The following is an 18,076-nucleotide window of genomic DNA, read 5'->3' as shown; positions in this document are numbered from 1 at the left end:
GTACAAATGCGTTTTACACAATTGATGTATGTATGGATTGTGATAAGAGTTGTATGAGCCCCTAATAAAATGATTAGAAAAAAAAAAAAAGAATGGTCCCACAGGGCTTCCCAGGCTGTCTCTTTAAGGAAGCAGCCAGCCACACCTTTCTCCCGGAGACTGGGTGACCTTACAATCAGCCACCAAGCAGTTAACCATGGTGCCATCTGGGCTTCTACGAACTTTATACTCTACCTCTAACTAAACCCATTTAACTTTTAAGTAAGATAACTACTTGGATCAATGTATTCAATATGCTCAAGTACTAGAAATGTAACACCATTGCTTTGTCCCATTTCAGCTATAATATGAATTATCACTGGGCTCTTCTAAAGCTTTCTAAAGAATATAACCACTTTTATCGTGTTATGTCCATGAGGGAAATAAAATCTGTGTTCCAAACAACTGACTTACAAATGATCTCTCAGAATACAGCCTGTTCCTTAATTGGGAGCTACATGTTATTTTCTCACCCACATCCTTCCTGGGAAATATAGTAAGAAGACTTTGAAGATCAAAAGCCTATTCATGGAAATGTAATAAGGCCTGTTCACTGGAAATCATGGTCACTACTGTATAGCTAGGCTTTGTAGCTTTTTTCCTGAAGAAAAAACTAATAAGACATTAAAATAAATCCCAAAGTCCTTCCTAAAGAATGCAGTTGACGTAAACTGCCTCCATAAGTCATGGAGAAAACAAAAGAGAGAAATGAATGCTACTTTAATTTTCCTTGGCCATTTCAAGTTACTTAAGTAGCAATGCTGATCTTTCCTTGGACTTAGAAAATTTTTCTTAAATAAGGACATCCATTCTAAAATGCATTTTTGCTTCTAAACTGTTTATGGTAAATACGGTGCTGATAAAAGATTAGTAAAATGTAATGGGATGGAATGTATGATATGCTATTTTACAAGGAGAAACAGCAGTCTTCAGTTAATGAGAAACCTGTTTGTAAAAGGGTATCTGAGTTTCTGCTTAGCACTGAATTAAAGAATTAATTCAAGGGCAAAGCACAGTGTGATCTGTTAAGTGTTCTTTCGTTTCCAGCAATTTCAGAGCCCAACAACTTTGCTAAATAGACCATAGAAAAGAGGCAGGGCTCATCTAACTTGCTACCTGGGTCTTCAAGGGAACTGTCGTTACAAGAGTCTGTATCCGAGTATGTTCTGCGGCGTCGCTGGGTGAGTCGATACAGCGTAGACACTGGTTCTTTCACAGCATGGCTACTCCTGTAAATTAAGTAAAAAGCATTAAAGTTGGAGGCATTAAATTATAAGACCTAGAGTCCCCTCAACTAAACTGTAATTTTAAATAACTTCATTTTAAATGAAAGAGGAACTCTTTTATGCTTTAAGAACCATTTTAGCAACATCTGAATGATTCAGGAGTCAAAAACAAGTCAGTCAAACCATCTAGAATCCAGCTGGGTAGCCTGGAAGAGGCTCAGTGTGATTAAATATATGATACTACAAAAAGCTATTGTAAAATCAGTCTCAACTTTGGGGCCCTGATACATCACATACAACCAACAGTTGATGTAACTCCAAACATCTAAAAAAGTACCTTACTACTGAACCTTTTTCACACATTCTTTTATTGATGACCTAATTGGCAGGGCCCTAGACAAAACAGGGCCAAACTCTGTCCAAAAGTGTATTGTTTCTCATCTCTTGTTAAAGACCTGAAGAATTCCCTTATGTAGGTATCATTCTGTGATAAGTATGCTAGAAAAAAAAGTTATTTTACCTTTCTGAACTGCAAGTACCAGGGTGGCTGATGGAACGCTTCATCTAGAAATTTTAAAAAAAAAGAAGCTTAATTATGGCACCTAGAGTAATACAGCTTTACTGTCGTAACAACTTATCAGAGAAAAAGATGATTGCCAAGAAATATTTTTTACTGACTCAAGTAACAATCAGCATGTCAAGTTTTCTCCTTAAATAAGCATGTATTAGAATCTTTCTCAACTTATATAAAAACTTGCTATGTTCTTTTCTCAATACTAAAATCCAAATGTATATTATTTTATTAATATGTATATTTTCACAGAGTATATATGCATATATTAAAAACAGCATATAGAACTTCTCTAAGGGTCACCCTATTTGTGATAAACATACTTAGCAACTCAGAAAATACTCTAATAATTCTGGCTCTGTCTTTTGTAAGGGCAGGAGTAGATTCTCATAGCACATCTTCTCTTTATCACTCACTATTCAAGTGGCTGATACACAATGCTGTAATGCATAATTTTCAAGAAAGAAGGGCTTTAATAATTCAAATCCTTAAAGAATGTAGAACTACTTTATTCTTCACATATATACTTAAACATGTATAAAACATTTATGTAAAAAAAGGAAATAGCTGATTAAGCCAGATACTAATAAATAACATCAAATACTAAAACATAGTAGATCCAACCAATCCACCAAAACCAAACAAGGAGGCAGTAAGTAACACAGATCATTTCCAAGTGTGACAAGACAGCAGAGGTGCAATGCTATACTAAAATCTAAAGATGGCTGCTTTGAACATGCAGGTCCAAGAACCCTCACAAGTTCAAGGATTCACATTTACATTTAAGTAAATGCCTTCTATATTTGTCTATAAGCCACCCATCTAAACCAAAACCGTAGTGAGCCTACAGAGCATTTCTGAGGCTGCAAATACTTATGGAAAATACATCCAAGGCTGCCAATATTTGTAGCCTTCTCTTTATCCCACAGAGCAATCGGTGGGTTTGAACCATCAACCTCGCAGTCAGAAGGCCAATGGAGACCCAAGGAGTCAACCAGGGCTCCTTACCTGAGAAAAAGAAAAGCCAAACTCACTGCCATTGAGTTGATGCCGACTCAGAGCAACCCTACAGGAGAGGGCAGGACTGCCCCGTGGGTTTCCGAGACTACTGAAGGTAGTGGAAAGCCCCGTCTTTGTCCCCCTCAGAGGACAGTGATGAGAAAATAGTGATCGAAATAAATATAGGTGATCATTTTTACTGAATCCCATACAAATAATATTGCTGTGGAGGACTGAGAACCTAGGGATAGGTAGAACCTTATTCTTTTTTCTACCTAATAAGTCTTCGGGCAATTACCAAAAATAGCAGCCATGAGTCCTTCCAGGTGTTGTCTTTCTTCATTGATTGTAACATATCCTGAAACACTTGGATTTAAAAAAGGGGGTGGAGGATTTGCATCAAATCAATGTCCCCTGTGAGTTCTCTGCAGCATGCTGGAGCAAGCTTATAGCGCGGAAAGGACAAGGAGGCCTCCGCCCCCGTCAAGGGGTGCTCAGTGTTCCCAAGTAATCAGAGGGCAAAACAAAGTCCCCCTCCAGCAGGTCACTCTTCACAATGACCTTCTGATGCAGGCACTCCAACTTCTGTGTTTATACTGAAGAGACTGACCTTCAAAGAGATGGAGTCACCTGCCTACTCAGACACAGGTGGAGGATCAAAGGTACAAAACCTGATAATGATTGCAATGTACGGTTTCCACTGGGTGCCCTCAAATCCCTTAGAACTCCTTTAAATATGTGCTTCGCTTTACTGCATTGTGGTGTTTTGACCACATGGGATGATGCTCCCCAATTTTTCTCCTGTCGCAGCTCACACAGAGAATGGCCCCATTTGCCTGGCACACTGGGGGTAAATGCAGGAAGCAGCTTAGGCAGGCCCCTGGGTAAAGGGGTGGGGGTCGGGAGGGGACGGACCGGATCTTGGCAACCGTGCTGTGAGCTCAACCGTGGAGAAGCTCCTCTGGAAGGTGAGTCTTGCCCCCACCCTCCAAAAGAAAACATAATCCAACTGCCTCCACCCCTCCACACCTATCTCTTCACTTAGAAGTCGTTAAAAGACCAAACAAAATCCAGGCGCTTTCAATGGGAGGAAAACAGGAAATTCTAACCATTTGAACAGGAGAAGGTGACACAGGCGAAACTAAGGGATCCGCATGGGGCAGCTGGAACATCTCAGGTTTAAACTTGGCGTTCGCGATCTTCACACACTCCTCAAGGGTTGTGATGAACGTATTACATGTGGCACTAAGCAGAGAAGAGGCTTCATTCATGTTCTGAAAAATCACATACGAAGAGTTGAACAGACTCACCCCGCCTGCGGACTCACACACAACTTGACCATCCAATGAGCACAGTACTATGCTGTGGGCGACTTTATTAAAAGTCAACTATGCCAGAAAAAAAAAAAGCAGCCATGAATAATAAACATGTCTCTCCAAGACAAATGGAAACCGGGAGCTCAGGGAGGGCCAAAGAGTCCTGCCACACCGAGGGGACTGCAAATCATGTCACGAAACAAAATGGGTGTAATGCTTGAATGAGGGCATAATTTGCTCTGTAAACACTCACCCAAACCGTGACGGTGTGTTCACACGCACGCGAACACACACACACACACACACACACAGTGTTCTCTCAGGTAAGCAATATGAAAAAAAAAAAAAGAAAATGTTTCCTATAACCAGGATTCTGAAGGCAGTCAGAGGCGGTGCGACGCCTGAGAGTTGGTCACAGACAGATACAATTCATGTCTGCCCTTCAGCTGCGTTCCCACTTCCTTCTGGGTAGAATAAAAACTCTTTTCATTTAGGACAGCAAAGTGCCCTGACCTTGGGAGCTGAACACAGGCTGGTCTAAGTCAATTGTGGCTCTTCCAGGCCCCTTTGCTAAATGCCTATTTTTTCCTACTTTCCTTTGGCCTGGCCAAAAAAAGTAAATCAGCTGAGAGTTTTGATAAAAACCTGGCAGTCCCACTGGCCTCCTGCCTGTGTGTTATCTTGAAACCTCAAAAGGGAGGAGAAAAAGCCAGCACAGGGAGAATGGCAGGGTGGAGGCTGGAACGAGGCTGGGTCCCTGCTGCCCACCCTGAGCTGCTGGAGCTAAAGGACACACACCACGTTCCCCAGGGCTCCCCAGTGCTTGCTGGCTGTGAAGCCACAAAGGCCCGTCAGGTTTAATGGGTCAGTGCGGGGCGCAGTTCCCTGCCGCCAAAATAACCCACTTCACACAGATTCCTCCCCGGGAGGTAGAAGCAAGAAGGCCTCAAGGGCGGTAGAAGGTTTCTTCTGCTTCTAGCAAATTAGGGAAGGGACTATGCTAGCTTTTCCTCAGGAGAGCAGCAGGATTCGCTGGTAAAAAGATGAGCTTCTTCCTTCCCATGACCCTTCGGTGAGGGATGTCCCATTGTCTACAGATGGGCTTGGGGTCTCTGCTCGGACCCCCCTCATTCTCAACAATGTCTTTTGTTTGTTTGGGGTATTCTGATGCCTATTCAGCGATTTGTACAAGATATAAAAATAATACTTTATAATTTATCAAGGGGTCATGATGGCGGGAGAGGGGGAGGGAGAGGACAAAAGAGGAGCTGATACCAAGGGCTCACAACTAGAAAGTAAATGTTTAGAAAATAATTATGGCAACCTATGTACAAATATGCTTGATACAATTGATGTATGGATTATCAAAATGACCTTTTAATTTAAAAAAAAGGTGAGCTTGTTTCACACCTAGGTTGTACATACCTGAATTTTTATTCCTACACATCACTGTCCTCAGCAGCCTTGTTTTTCAGGTTGTTTTGTTTGTTATTTCATAAAGCTCATATATCAACTCTCCATAGCTAAAGCTAGACTCTTATTAACAAACAGGAGAGACTAGCAATTATCCAATGAGTCTGGATAGCCAGCTTGGAGAACAAAGCCTGGAATGTGTCCCCACACCCATGCCCACAAATTATGAGATGGGCCGTAAAGATAGGTCTCGATTCCCTTGAGAAATGTGCTGCTTCCTGCAGCTGCACAAATATAGCCCAGACAATCCCCAGGATTTTCAAAAGGCTGCAGGATTGCTGACAGGAACTCATTTTGAAAATGCTTCTCTGCCATTTAACCCAACAGCACCCTGCAAAGTGTCAAGGGAGGGACTGACAGGGGTTGGCTTTGCCCTACCTCCACGCTGGGCGATGGGCGCGCCTCATCGTGGTGAACGAATTCCTGGATGGTATGAACTTGTTGCATTAGGAGGTCACAGTAGAGGCGAAGTTCAGACATTTTGGTTTTCAGAGACTCGCTGGTTTCACTGATTTCTGAAAGGAGCACACACAAATGCTCAGTTCAGTTGCTGCATATTCTTCGGGCAACATAACAAAAATGGGATCCTTCAAACAAAGGCTGGCAATAAACATAAAGGCCTGTTACTGAAAGACATGAGCCGCTGGAGATGGGATGCAGAAGAGCCCTCCTCTTTAGCTGACTGCCACAAAGGTAGCTTTGATGTAAGGAGACTGGGTGATGAATACAGAGCCCACCGCATGCTTTCACACAGGACATTTTCGCTCTATTGAAAAGTCCTTACATTTCTTCTTTTGTGAATTGGCTTTTCCTGCCCTCTTGCTATGTTCCTAGTTCTAACGCTAGGTTGCTGTTTTTTACCTAACCCATTTGCCATCAAGTCAACGGCCAACTCACCGGGCAGCACTGTCCGCCACGGGTTTTCAATCACTGGCCAACTCACCGGGCAGCACTGTCCGCCTCGGGTTTTCAATCACTGGCCAACTCACCGGGCAGCACTGTCCGCCTCGGGTTTTCAATCACTGGCCAACTCACCGGGCAGCACTGTCTGCCAGGGGTTTTCAATCACTGGCTGTTTAGAAGGAAATCTCTAGGCCTTTCTTTGGCGGTCAGCAGCCAGGCGTGTTCACCGTATGCAGTAACTCCAGTGTTTTCTTAACATGAAGTCAGTCATTTGTAAGTGTTTGTGTACATTGAGGATAGCAGTTTGGATTTGGTTGGGTTTTTCCCCTTTCTACACACTACTGCAGACTATTCTCCAGAACTGTCCCCTACTTATCAATTTTCTCGTATGTCTTGGTCTATCCAACATTTTTAGATTTTAAGTAATTAAAATTACTGCATCTAAACATTTATTCCTTTCTGTTTCTTCCGGGGCTTCACCTATAAATTATACTATCCTCAAAGTATTTTCAAAGCTGTAATTTCTTCGTGTATCTCTCCTAAAACTCACTGTCATCAAGTCCATTCTGACTCACAGCGACTAGAGGACAGGGTTTCCGAGACTTTCACTCCATATAGGAGTAAAACGCCTCATCGTCCTCCAGCAGAGCAGCTAGTGGTCTTGAACTGTTAAGCTTGCAGTTATCAGCCCAACAGAGTAACCACTATACTACCTGGGCTCCCTAAGTTCTCCAGGCAGACTAAATATCCAGTCTTAATCTTAAGAAGTAGGGGAGGGTCAGAATATCAGACTGCCAAGGCCTAAGCTGCTCTGCGTGAGTGAGCTAACCTAAGTCAATCCCTAGAGTCCTAGGTGATGCAAACCATTAGCACACTCAGCTGCCACCTGTAAGTTTGAAGGTTTGACCATCCCCAGAGGCACCTTGGGAGAGAACGCTGGTGATCGACTCCTAAGAATGAGCCCATGGCCCGTGCAGAGTTCTACTCTGCACACAGGGAGTGGCCATAAATGGGAACCGACTTCCCGGAAACGATTTTGTTTTGTTTTCCTAGCCCAAACTTCATCTATTCCTTCAAGTGCTTCCCTTAGCCACACTCTATCATAAGAGGAAGCTTCAAAAATAACATGGGAAAATGCAATTAATGTAATTTCTCCTAGAACTTTTTGAAGCCCCTACCCACTCCCTTACATATTTTAAATAATTAGCAATTCCATTTTAGACCTTTGTTTCCTAATACCCATAATTTAGCTGCTTGCTCTAATATAACTAACATCTGTTTTTATTTGAAAAATAACGCATACTCAATGGAAAATTTTGAAAAAAAGATATTGTGATCCCCACCTAAATATAAGTACTTCTACTAGTTCCACATTATAACTAGCTAGTTAATACCCTAAGTCACTGACTCTGCTTTTGATTTTTATTTAATCTCTTTAAATGGGCAATATCAGTAAAGTCAAAAAGTAGCAAAGAGTATACAGTGAAATGAGTCCCCATCCAGGGTTATAAACTTAACCAATTCTCACACAGTGCATACTAACACTAAGTGTATTTCTGAATCCTGCTTGTTTCAACTATCATTCAACATTGGGCACTTTCCCATATCATTAAAATTCCTAAAAACCATTTTAATGGCCACATCGCCGAAGGAAGCAGTATGAGCTATGTACACATAAAGTAATCTGGCCGTGTTCCGTGTTCCTAGCTGCTGAGTGAGACAGAACCGTGGAATGTACCTTTCTCCAAGGAGGATGCCCATCCACACCTGAAAACCTGTCAGGTGGTGAAGTGACGAGGTAACGCTCACCGCCCTTCACTGCAGCCTCACAAAATCGATGCATCTCAGAGAAAGGCGCTATTGTTTGCATTAAGTAATAAAACAAAAAAAAAATTTATGGCGACAAACTGCATGGGCTTCCAGGTTAAAAAAAGCCACTCATGCCTGTGAGAAGGTAATATGTTTCTTTGAGGACGTGGAGGTTCCGTGTTAACTTTGCCCTCTGCTGCTCTTCATTTGTATCCCGTTTCCTACAATAAAACTGTGCCCGAAGTATAGTCCTTTCAATGAGTTCTGAGGTGTCCGGTCAATTCCTCAACCCAAAGGTGTAGTGGGGCGCAGCATCCTGCCCGAAGGAGGAGAGGGAAACCCCTGACTATCCCGCCAACAGGTCGGAAGTTTAGGTGCCATGAGGGCTCCCACACTTGGAGCTTTCCTCTGCAAAGTTGGCATTCTGAAGGATGATGCTCCTTGAACTTGTGACATCTGACCTCAGTTCCAGGTGAGGGTGATCAGAGAAAGAAGTGCCGCCCCAGCGGCGGATGTCAGAACAGACAGAAAGTGGGGCGGGTGGCCGCCTGGCCGCCTGGTGGTTCTTACCCTCCTGTGCGGCACAGTCTAAACCTCTGCACTGTTTGGGCGCGTTCTACATGGACAATGATTTCTCAGGACATATGACTGAAGGTGGACGCGACACATTTTGTTTAAGAGAGGAACTGGTGCCACGGGAAAAGCCTACCGCTTACCTTTTTCTTTCCTGGTCCTTGTGTCTGTCAGGCAGGCTTTGGAGCTCCCCAGAGCAACCAGCCACCTCTGTCTTTCAGCTGCATTCACCGCTTTCATGTAGAAATGCTGCTCTCCGGGAATGATCAATTCCATTCTTGTGTTGTCTGCCGAATGGACTGGGGAGAAACCAAAGGAAAATACAGTCGCAGATGCAAGTCATTCAAGGAAAATTGAATCATCACTCTTACAGTATTAGATGGTCCAGACACCAGAGACAACACGCTATAATCAAGAGGCAGCCAGCGCCACTCCCCCAGTGGCTCTCTCGTAGCACTTTGCAAGCCACCACTCTCACACAAGCCCAGGCAAGCCCAGGTGCCAACCTTCTGGTGGCGTGTGAGCGAGAGAGCAGCTGTGAATGAGCTACTGAGAATGAGCTAGCGAGGACCAGGAACTCTGTCCCCTGGGACCACCGCCAGCATCGGCATTGCCACACTTGTCGCACACTGACTGAGTCCTTGAAAGCAGCATCTGTGTCCCGGGATCCTGGAGGCTCGGAACATCTGGCACACACTCACATTCACACTCAATGGTCATGTGTGGCCAGCAGACAGAGCGTGCTCAACTAACAGCGTATCACTGCCACCTGGAAACGAGAGGCACTCTAAAGACTTTGACCTCTCCCTCCCTCCTCCCCTCTCCCCTCCTTAATGATGCGCACAAACGGGATCTAGACAACATTATGATGCTGAGAAAAGGCCAAACTTCTGATGTAACATTACATCAAGACAAGCAACACACCAAAAGGAGGCATTGCTACCAAATCCACTCTGACTCACATCGTGGTGGTTGGGTGCTGCCGAGTTCTGTACAACAGAACTAAACGACGCCCGTCCTGGCCTGCTTCATGGGTGCTCCCGTGTTTGTGCCCCTTCTTGTGCCCATTGTGTCCATCCATCTGGCCAAGGCTCTTCCTCTTTGTCGCTGCCCATCTACTTTAGGTTCTTTTCCAGGGACTAGTCACTCCTGATTATATGTTCCAAGTATGTGAACTGAAGTCTTGCCATCCTCGCTTCTAAGGAACATTCTGGCTGTACTTCTACCAAAACAGATCTGTTTGTTCTTTTGGCAGTCCGTGGGACTTTCAACATTCTTTGCTACCATCGTAATTCAAACGCATCAGTTCTTCTTTGATCTTCCTTCTTTAATGGTCAACTATGACATGAATATGAGGAGACTGAAAATATTATGTATGGCTTGGAGCAGGCGCACCTCAGTCCTCAAAGTAACGTCTTTGCTTTTCAACACTTAAAGACCCTATCGGCTACAAGTAGAATGTCCCCACAGGGTTTCCTGTAAAAGAAGCACACTGCCACATCTTTGTCCCACAGAGCAGCCAGTGGGATTGAACCACAAACCTCTTGGTTAGTAGCTGAGCACTTAACGACTGTGCCAGCAGTGCTTCTTAAATTTGTGTTACATTATTAGTAAGTATTTACTCAGCTCAGAGCAGCACTGGCAGGGCAGAAGATAGAAGCAGAGAAAAAAATACTGTCTTTGCTGTCACAGCACTGACAATTCAAACTAGGAAACCACACCAGCAGACCAAAACGCAACCCCAAACTCAGTGCCAAACTCTCTGGTGCCGATTTCATGTGAGTACAACTGAGAGTAAGAGGAAACAGGAAGTAAGGCTTCAAGAAGAATCTGATAGTAGGATTTGGTTATGAGATGAGTATAGAGAGGGGCAGGTCTCCACGGAGCCTTTCACGTACTGCAGCATGCAGGCAGTCCCTGGGTTACAAACAGTTCCGATCCTAAGTGTGTCCTTAAGTTGAATGTGTTAAGTCTGAACAGCTGCCTCTAATTCTTAATGGCCTTAATTCTGTGTAAGAAAGGAGCCTGGTAATGCTGTTGCTTAAGCGCTGGATTGCTAACCTAATGGTCAGTGGTTCAAACCCACCAGCTGCCTTGAGGGAGAACGATGCAGCTGTCTATTCCCATAGAGATTTACAGCCTCAGAAAGCCTCTGAGGCAGACCGACCTGATAGAAATTAGTTTCGTGCAAGAAGACTTGAAGCTTTTTCAATGATTTAAAAGCCACACATGCAGCAAGTGAAGGTTACTGTCATGAAGAATCTGTTATTATCTTTTTAAAGGAGGGAAATGTTACATTAATGTGAAAGTGCATGTCGAAATTGCCCGTGCAGAGAGTTCGAAGCTGACCATTTGTGATCTAGGAACTGACTGAAGTGATATTCATAAATAGGCAGGGTAGGTAAAGCCAAATTATGAGGGGCTCAGGAAGTCTGGCAGAAGGTCTTAGATGACTGACTGCCTGCCTGGTCTGTTGACTCAGGTGTATTCAGTAACTTCAACCAAGAACTCTGCATGCCAAAAGAACTACCTTTCACGTAGGGCGAGTACCCAAGCTACCGAGAAGAAATGACAACTGTTTGGAGGGAGTTGAGCATTCACTCGTCCTTTGGAGGGGAATACAGTTCTTTTATCACTTGTCTGCTTTATCCTACCTATCTCCTCCCCACTGCCCAACCACACATACAAAAATGCATCAGTGGGCCTTGAAATCTCCCTGCATAGCAGTTCATCAGCACAACCTCCTGAATTCTCTCTCCTTTTGAGGTAAGAAAGAATATTTCTGTAAGTTAAGAGAGCGTATCTCCAATCCAGAAAAGAACTAGAGTTTATGAATCTAACCTCATCCACTTTAATAAGTGTGGTAGTAACATAATCTGTGGTCAATTTGAGAGAGACTTAAGAGTGAAGGGGTGGAGTTTACCCTATCAATAAGGTCGCAGTTTGATTGGCAGGCAAAGAGATAAATAGCTCACTGGAGGTGGGACACAGGCTCATTCCCTGCAAGACATTTCTGAGGAAAAGCCACATGAAGCTACCCTGAGGCAGTCAGAGTTTCAGAAATGAAGGAACCACGTGGAGATCCTGCCAGTGCTGAGATGCTTCCACTGCCACTGGATCCACAAAACTTCCCACCCTCTGGCCTGTGATCTTCCTGCATTATTCGGCATCATTGTATGTTTCATGAGTCTGAAGGACTTTCTGGATTGGTATTGAATATATGGGCTAATATTGGATTTACGGACTTGATCTGGACCGGGCTGGGATGTTTTCTCAATATTGAATTGCTCTTGTATATAAAGCTCTTTCTTATACACATAGGAGTGTCTACTAATTTGTTTCTCTCATCTACCCAGACTAACACAGCAAGACCCAACAGAACTGACCCCATCCAATTGAGAGCTCAATTGCCAACTTTACAACACTCTTTCCGCGAAAAGAGAACATTTTTAGACCAGCCTGGACACTAATACAGCATTGTGAGAAATTGTAATTGAAGTCCAAAGTGAAGACTAGCATAGGTGTTGTAAATTTCAACTCAAAGTACATTTAAACTCAAACTCACTGCCATCAAGTTGCTTCTGGCTTCATAGCAACTTCTTTTGGACAGAAGAGAACTGCGCCTTTGGGTTTCTGGGATTTTCAATCTGTATGGGATTGGAGCAACTGGTGGTTTCTAAATGCTGACCTTGGGGTTAGCAGTTCGGTGCTTAGCCCACTATGCCAACAAGGCTTCTGCCAAAGGACCTCTGTAGAGGGAGAAATAGTAAGAACTGTCTTTAACAATGCCAAATGCTTCTTTATTTGTTTCCTGGTTACTAGGGAAATAAGTGATATTAAAGTATCCCTAAACTTGGTTAGAGGGAGAAAGAATTACAGTCTTGGAAACTCACAGGGCAGTTCTATCCTGTCCTAAAGGGTTGCTATGAGTCGGCATCAGCTCAATGGCAGTAAATTCAATTTCTTTGGAAACTTCTTTTTGAAGGAGCCCTGCAGACATAGTGAATCACACATTAGGTTGCTAACCACATCAGCTGCTCTGCAGGGGAAATATGAGGCTGTCTACTGCCATAAAAATTTAGAGAGTCCCCATCCCCACATGGATTAAGCACCTAATGAAAACCCTCTCACTAGTTAGGCTAAAAGGTAGCATCTTATCCCTTGATCTCCCTTTGACTCATTTTAAAGTTGTTTCAGGTTTTAATATTTTCTGCTTTCTTTTCCATTGAGGTGGTTTTTATTTTTCCACTGTTATTGTTTTTGTTTGCTTGTTTGTGCTTTATATGGCTTTCTGTATATGAAATCCAGGATGGGTAAATGTACATAAATAGTGACGGGATTCATACTTACCTCGGCATGGCAAGGAGGCTGGGGGTTAGAGAAAATGGAGCGCTGATAACAATGAGTATGAGAAAGAAGAAAATGTTCTGAAATTGATTGTGGTGGTGATTGCACAACTCTTTTTTTTTTTTTTAATCATTTTATTGGGGCCTTGTACAACTCTTATCACAATCCATACATACAACCATTGTGTCAACCACATTTGTACATTTGTTGCCCTCATCATTCTCAAAACATTTGCTTTCTACTTGAGCCTTTGGTATCAGTTCCTCATTTTCCCCTCCCTCCCCCTGCACAAGTCTTAATATGATTGAACTATTAAATCATATATGTGAATTGCATGCCAATAAAACATTCTTAAGTTACAACCTCAGAAACCCACGGGGGTAGTTCTACTCTGTCCCATGGGGTCATTATGAGTCAGAATTAACCTGATGGAGTTTGAGAGTTTTGTCTAAGGTGACCAGATTTTAACACTGGTAAAGCGGGACACCATTGATAAAACTCATATCCTGGCGAAATAGCCACATGGCAGCCGAAAACCGTATACCCTAGCTTGTCGTGCCTACTTTCCAAAAATCGGGACTTTTTAAAAATGCCGCAGGACGCGGGGGAAAAATTGTTCAAAAGCGGGACGTCTGGTCACCTTAGACTTCTGTCTGAAGCTTGGTTAAAAATGTCTTTTCCTCTCTTGGCTGGCGTAGCTAAAAACACATGACTGGCTAACTCCAAATTCCTCTAATTCCATATATTCACTTACCTTTAATTTCACAAACTGCCATCTTTATACTTCCTTTACTCCCTTTGCAAACATCATCCTGTGAATCATAGTAGGACAGGATTCCATTATCTAAAACAAACCAACGAGGCTGCCACCCTACAAAAATCAAAAACAACAAAAGATTAATAAGGAAAGAAGTTACTTTCACCACACAGAGATCTCAAAACTTGGCAACTACACTAGCCTTTGGCTCGCCGGTAACATCTGGTCAGATGTTCCTACATCACTGTATACTTTGTTGGGTAGGATTTTTGCAGCAGTCTCCTGGTCAGCTTATGTCAACACTTTTTTTTTAATTAAAAGATCATTTTTATTGGGGACTCTTACAACGCTTATTACAATCCACACATTGCTATAACAGACGAATTTAAACATATGTTGCCTTCATTCTTTTCTAGACATTTACTATCTATAGATTATAAATTATTATTATTTTCATGACTGCTGTCTCCCTTCCCCCATGTTTTCTGTTGCTCTTCCCCCTACCCTTCTGGTATCCCTATTCCCACTCCTGTTCCTGGACTCTGTGCAACACCTTTATTTTGGTTCACCTTGTCATTAACGGCCCCTAAGACCCATCCCTCAATGCTAGCCCTATGCAGGGTATAAGAGAACTCTTGTCTTTTCCGAAAAGAGGATCCAGTTGGGTTATAATATAAAAAAGAACAGAGGCCATGGATTATATATAGCAGTTCTACCATTATTCTTTCAGATAACATGGGGTAAATCTTCTCATTTTTATTTTCCCAAATGAATGGGTTGAACTATATGCGCTCTCAGGTACCATCCAGTACTCTAATTGCAAAATGTGGCCTTCCCTTCTTTATTAAAGATATTGCCTAAGCAAACCCCCCAGCACACCTCAAGCGCTAAATGAATTACAGTTTCTTACAAAGAAGCTGCGTACCCTGTGGTGAGACCATGGGTCCCCTCCCCTTCTCTGCTGCCACACAGAAGCTGCTAGAAACAGCAGTCATTCGTTTAATTAATATTTATTCAGTGACTAGAGCACACAGCTACCATGGACTTGGCTCCAAGACAAAGCTGATGATAAGGATGATGGCCTTCCTCTGACTCCCCCTCCCAGTCAAATTCTGTTCCCCTGGAATCTTATCAGCAGGCTACTAATCTATGCAAGAGCTGGCCCACACAATAACAGTGTGACCATGCTAGAGGCAGGGTGACTGCGTTTGTTCTTCATTAAACCACAATGGAGCATAGAGTTCTAGTTTTAAATGTACCATTTTTAGAGCCACAGGTGTTCAGGCGCTAGTCACTTGTGCTATCAACTCTGATGAACCATTTTTCCAGAGCCAGGAAGTACCAAGAATGGCCACAGAAAGGCAAATAGCAAATTATTCTTATGCAATGATACAGATCACAGAACTACCTACCCAAATTACCTATACCTATGTCACTTTTAAAATGACAGCCCTAAAATTATCATAAAAAGGTTAGATTCCACTTTGTATACTCTGTTTAAGACAGTAAGGAATGTCATACAAAACAAACAAACAAAAAAGCCCAAAAAACAAACTCACTTCCATTGAGTCAATTCCAACTCATAAAATCCCTTTGGGACTGAAAGGACTGCCTCTTTGGGTTTCTGAGACTTGGAGTCTAAAAGAAGCAGAAAGCCTCATTTTTCTCCCATGGGACTACTAGTGGTTTTGAAACAACGACCTGGTGGGTAGCAGCTAAATGCTTGCCCCGCACATCACAAGAACGGCTTCAAAAAGTTCCTCAAAACCTCACTGTCATCAAGTCAATTCCAACTCACAGCCGCACCAAGGACAGAGTACTCCTGACCAGAGCAGGAAGCTTCACCTTGCTCCCACAGAGCAGGGCCATTCAGTTAGCAGCCCAACGCAGAGCCCAGTTCCAGGGAAACATAGAATTAAAAGATAGAGGGGCTTTAACTCTGCAAAATGATTCAATTAGAATTGGTAGCAACTTAATAGTGGTGTGGGGGTGATTAAATATCTTAGACATAGTGGTGACAGCCCCACAGTGTGATGAATGTCATTAATATCACTGGCATACATTGAAAAACTGTTAAAATGACAAATTTTTATTGAGATATATATTTAGCCTCGTAATTTTTTAAACCAAAGGTAACTATGATTGGCTCTATTAATCAAACCAAGCCTGTTAATTATTTTTACACACCCTTTTGGAGAAATATTTCATAAAGCAATCTCTAATTGATTCACACATGTATGTAACAGAGAGCTGTACATGTGAAACATGCTTCCCTAGGTATTCTCCTTTTAATTACTTGTCAGAAACACAATCTTTTTCTCTCCAACTGCCAAATGTGACTGGAATCATATTCTCTGCAAAGCATTCTCAAATCAACACTGCCCTTAAACTAGAAAGTTCCAGAACGATCATTTAGCGTGAACAACTGCAGCTCCTTCTGACCTGAGATGAACTGAAGTTAGCGGCCAGCATACCATAAAGCCAAATTTAAAATTTATACACGGTATTCTTCCAAATGAAAAATTTTGTTTCCGCAAGTTTCTACATGGCAAATAGCAGTTAACTTAAATGTGTGGCAAAGACTGAAACCTAAAGCTCTCCTGGTTAAAAGTTTAACCAGCTGGTACTTTACACAATAGAACTGAAGAAATCTCCCCAAGGGAGACCAACTTTCACACCAGGTCTTAAATTACGGTTCATCTCCAACAGCAAAATAGCTCCAGGCTGTGCAAAGAGCTACCTAAGCAAGAAGGTTTGCAAAGCACTGACAGTATACATCTCAAAGGACACATAAACGTTCCTTAGAGAAACCCCAACACTGTACTGCAACTACACAGTAGTACTGCTTAGCACAACCACCCACACGAAAATCCTTAATAAAACATCGTAATTTCCCCAGTTTAAAAATGCTTCCTGCTAAAACATGTCATTCATTTATGGAAGCAAACCATATGCATTTTTGGTGTGCAAACATATGCAGCATAAATGTTAATGTCCTTGATGCTATAAATCTGGCTTTAGCTTGCCATCTAGTCCAAAATACAAAGGCACCAGGGACTGTCAGCAAAGAAAAGTGCACAAGGGCAAGTGGACACAAGTTGTGTACCATAAAATTACTAAAAGATTCAATACTTTTATCAGAGCCAGAGAGCAAATGGAAAGCAAGTCAGATAATATCTATGATGCTGGACCATGCCATCTGTTTGCTATTTATTTTGAACTCATCCCCTCTACCTGGAATTTAGTGAGATCATAGATTTCTGGTCTTGGAAGACGCCTTCAGGATATAGCAGTGGATGGCCCTGACCTTACCAGGCTGAGATCCTGAGAGTCAGTGACTTGCCCTTTTCTCGGGCTGACGACAACACAAAGACATTTTCAATGTTATTAATATCATGCAAAGAGGCCCCTTCCTTCCGGTTTCTCATTTCCACAGAGGCATGTAACACCTTTGGGGGTTTTTCCTCTCAACCTATTTCATGGGTGAAAACTCCACTTCGGTGTCCTGCATTTTCCTCCACTATTTCTCAGCACTGACCTGACTTCCCAAGCAGGATACCTCGCTGACCAGCTCCAACAACTTCAACAAGTGAGCTTGTAAACACCGTGTGGCTAAGGAAATTAAGGTTAAAATAAAAGCTGGGTCTTAAAGAGTCTTGCTGCTCAATACCACAACTCTGGTATGAACCAAATGCAGAAACTGGTGTGGGAATGGGGCAGAGATTGAAACAAGACCTAAGCTCGGTGGCCGCGAACGATCCCAGAGGCTATCGGACGTTTTTTCACCAAAGCACAGCCGTGCCCAGGTACACGTCCCACCCTCAGGCAGGTGCGCAGTCCCGAACTCTCCCCTGCAGCGGCCAGACGGGCTGCACGAGGGGCAGTGCGCGAAGTAAGCCCGGCGCCAGGCAGAGCCGATCGGCGGCCAGCCTCCCCCAAGGCCGCGAGGGCCCCCGATCCTGCCGGTGGCCCTCGGTCCACCTACCTGTGAGATAATTGGTCCACTTGTACAAAACGCCCTCCATCCTTCAGAGCCCCACGCCGCGCATCCTCCCGGGCCGGC

At 43.2% G+C, this 18,076-nt stretch overlaps 1 protein-coding gene across 1 annotated transcript in view; it reads right to left on the bottom strand.

Moving 5' to 3' along the window:
* Positions 1 to 18,072, bottom strand: part of PLEKHA3 (pleckstrin homology domain containing A3) — a 29,421-nt gene extending 11,349 nt beyond the window's left edge. Inside the window, exons 1-7 of the mRNA XM_045296287.1 lie at positions 17,999 to 18,072; positions 14,011 to 14,127; positions 9,053 to 9,208; positions 6,003 to 6,139; positions 3,945 to 4,109; positions 1,786 to 1,829; positions 1,156 to 1,268 (exon numbers count right to left, since the gene is read on the bottom strand). Coding sequence (XP_045152222.1) covers positions 1,156 to 1,268; positions 1,786 to 1,829; positions 3,945 to 4,109; positions 6,003 to 6,139; positions 9,053 to 9,208; positions 14,011 to 14,127; positions 17,999 to 18,038 — 772 coding nt within the window. The 5' untranslated portion in view covers positions 18,039 to 18,072. The remainder of the gene's footprint in view (positions 1 to 1,155; positions 1,269 to 1,785; positions 1,830 to 3,944; positions 4,110 to 6,002; positions 6,140 to 9,052; positions 9,209 to 14,010; positions 14,128 to 17,998) is intronic.
* Between the last annotated feature and the right edge of the window lie 4 nt (positions 18,073 to 18,076).

The sequence above is a fragment of the Echinops telfairi genome, unplaced genomic scaffold (assembly GCF_000313985.2).
Source record: "Echinops telfairi isolate 266 unplaced genomic scaffold, ASM31398v2 ScPeMD7_3;HRSCAF=10, whole genome shotgun sequence".
In the NCBI taxonomy this organism is placed as follows: Eukaryota; Metazoa; Chordata; class Mammalia; order Afrosoricida; family Tenrecidae; genus Echinops; species Echinops telfairi.
The sequence above is the reverse complement of the archived record's forward strand: the minus strand, read 5'-3'. Positions and strand labels throughout refer to the sequence as shown.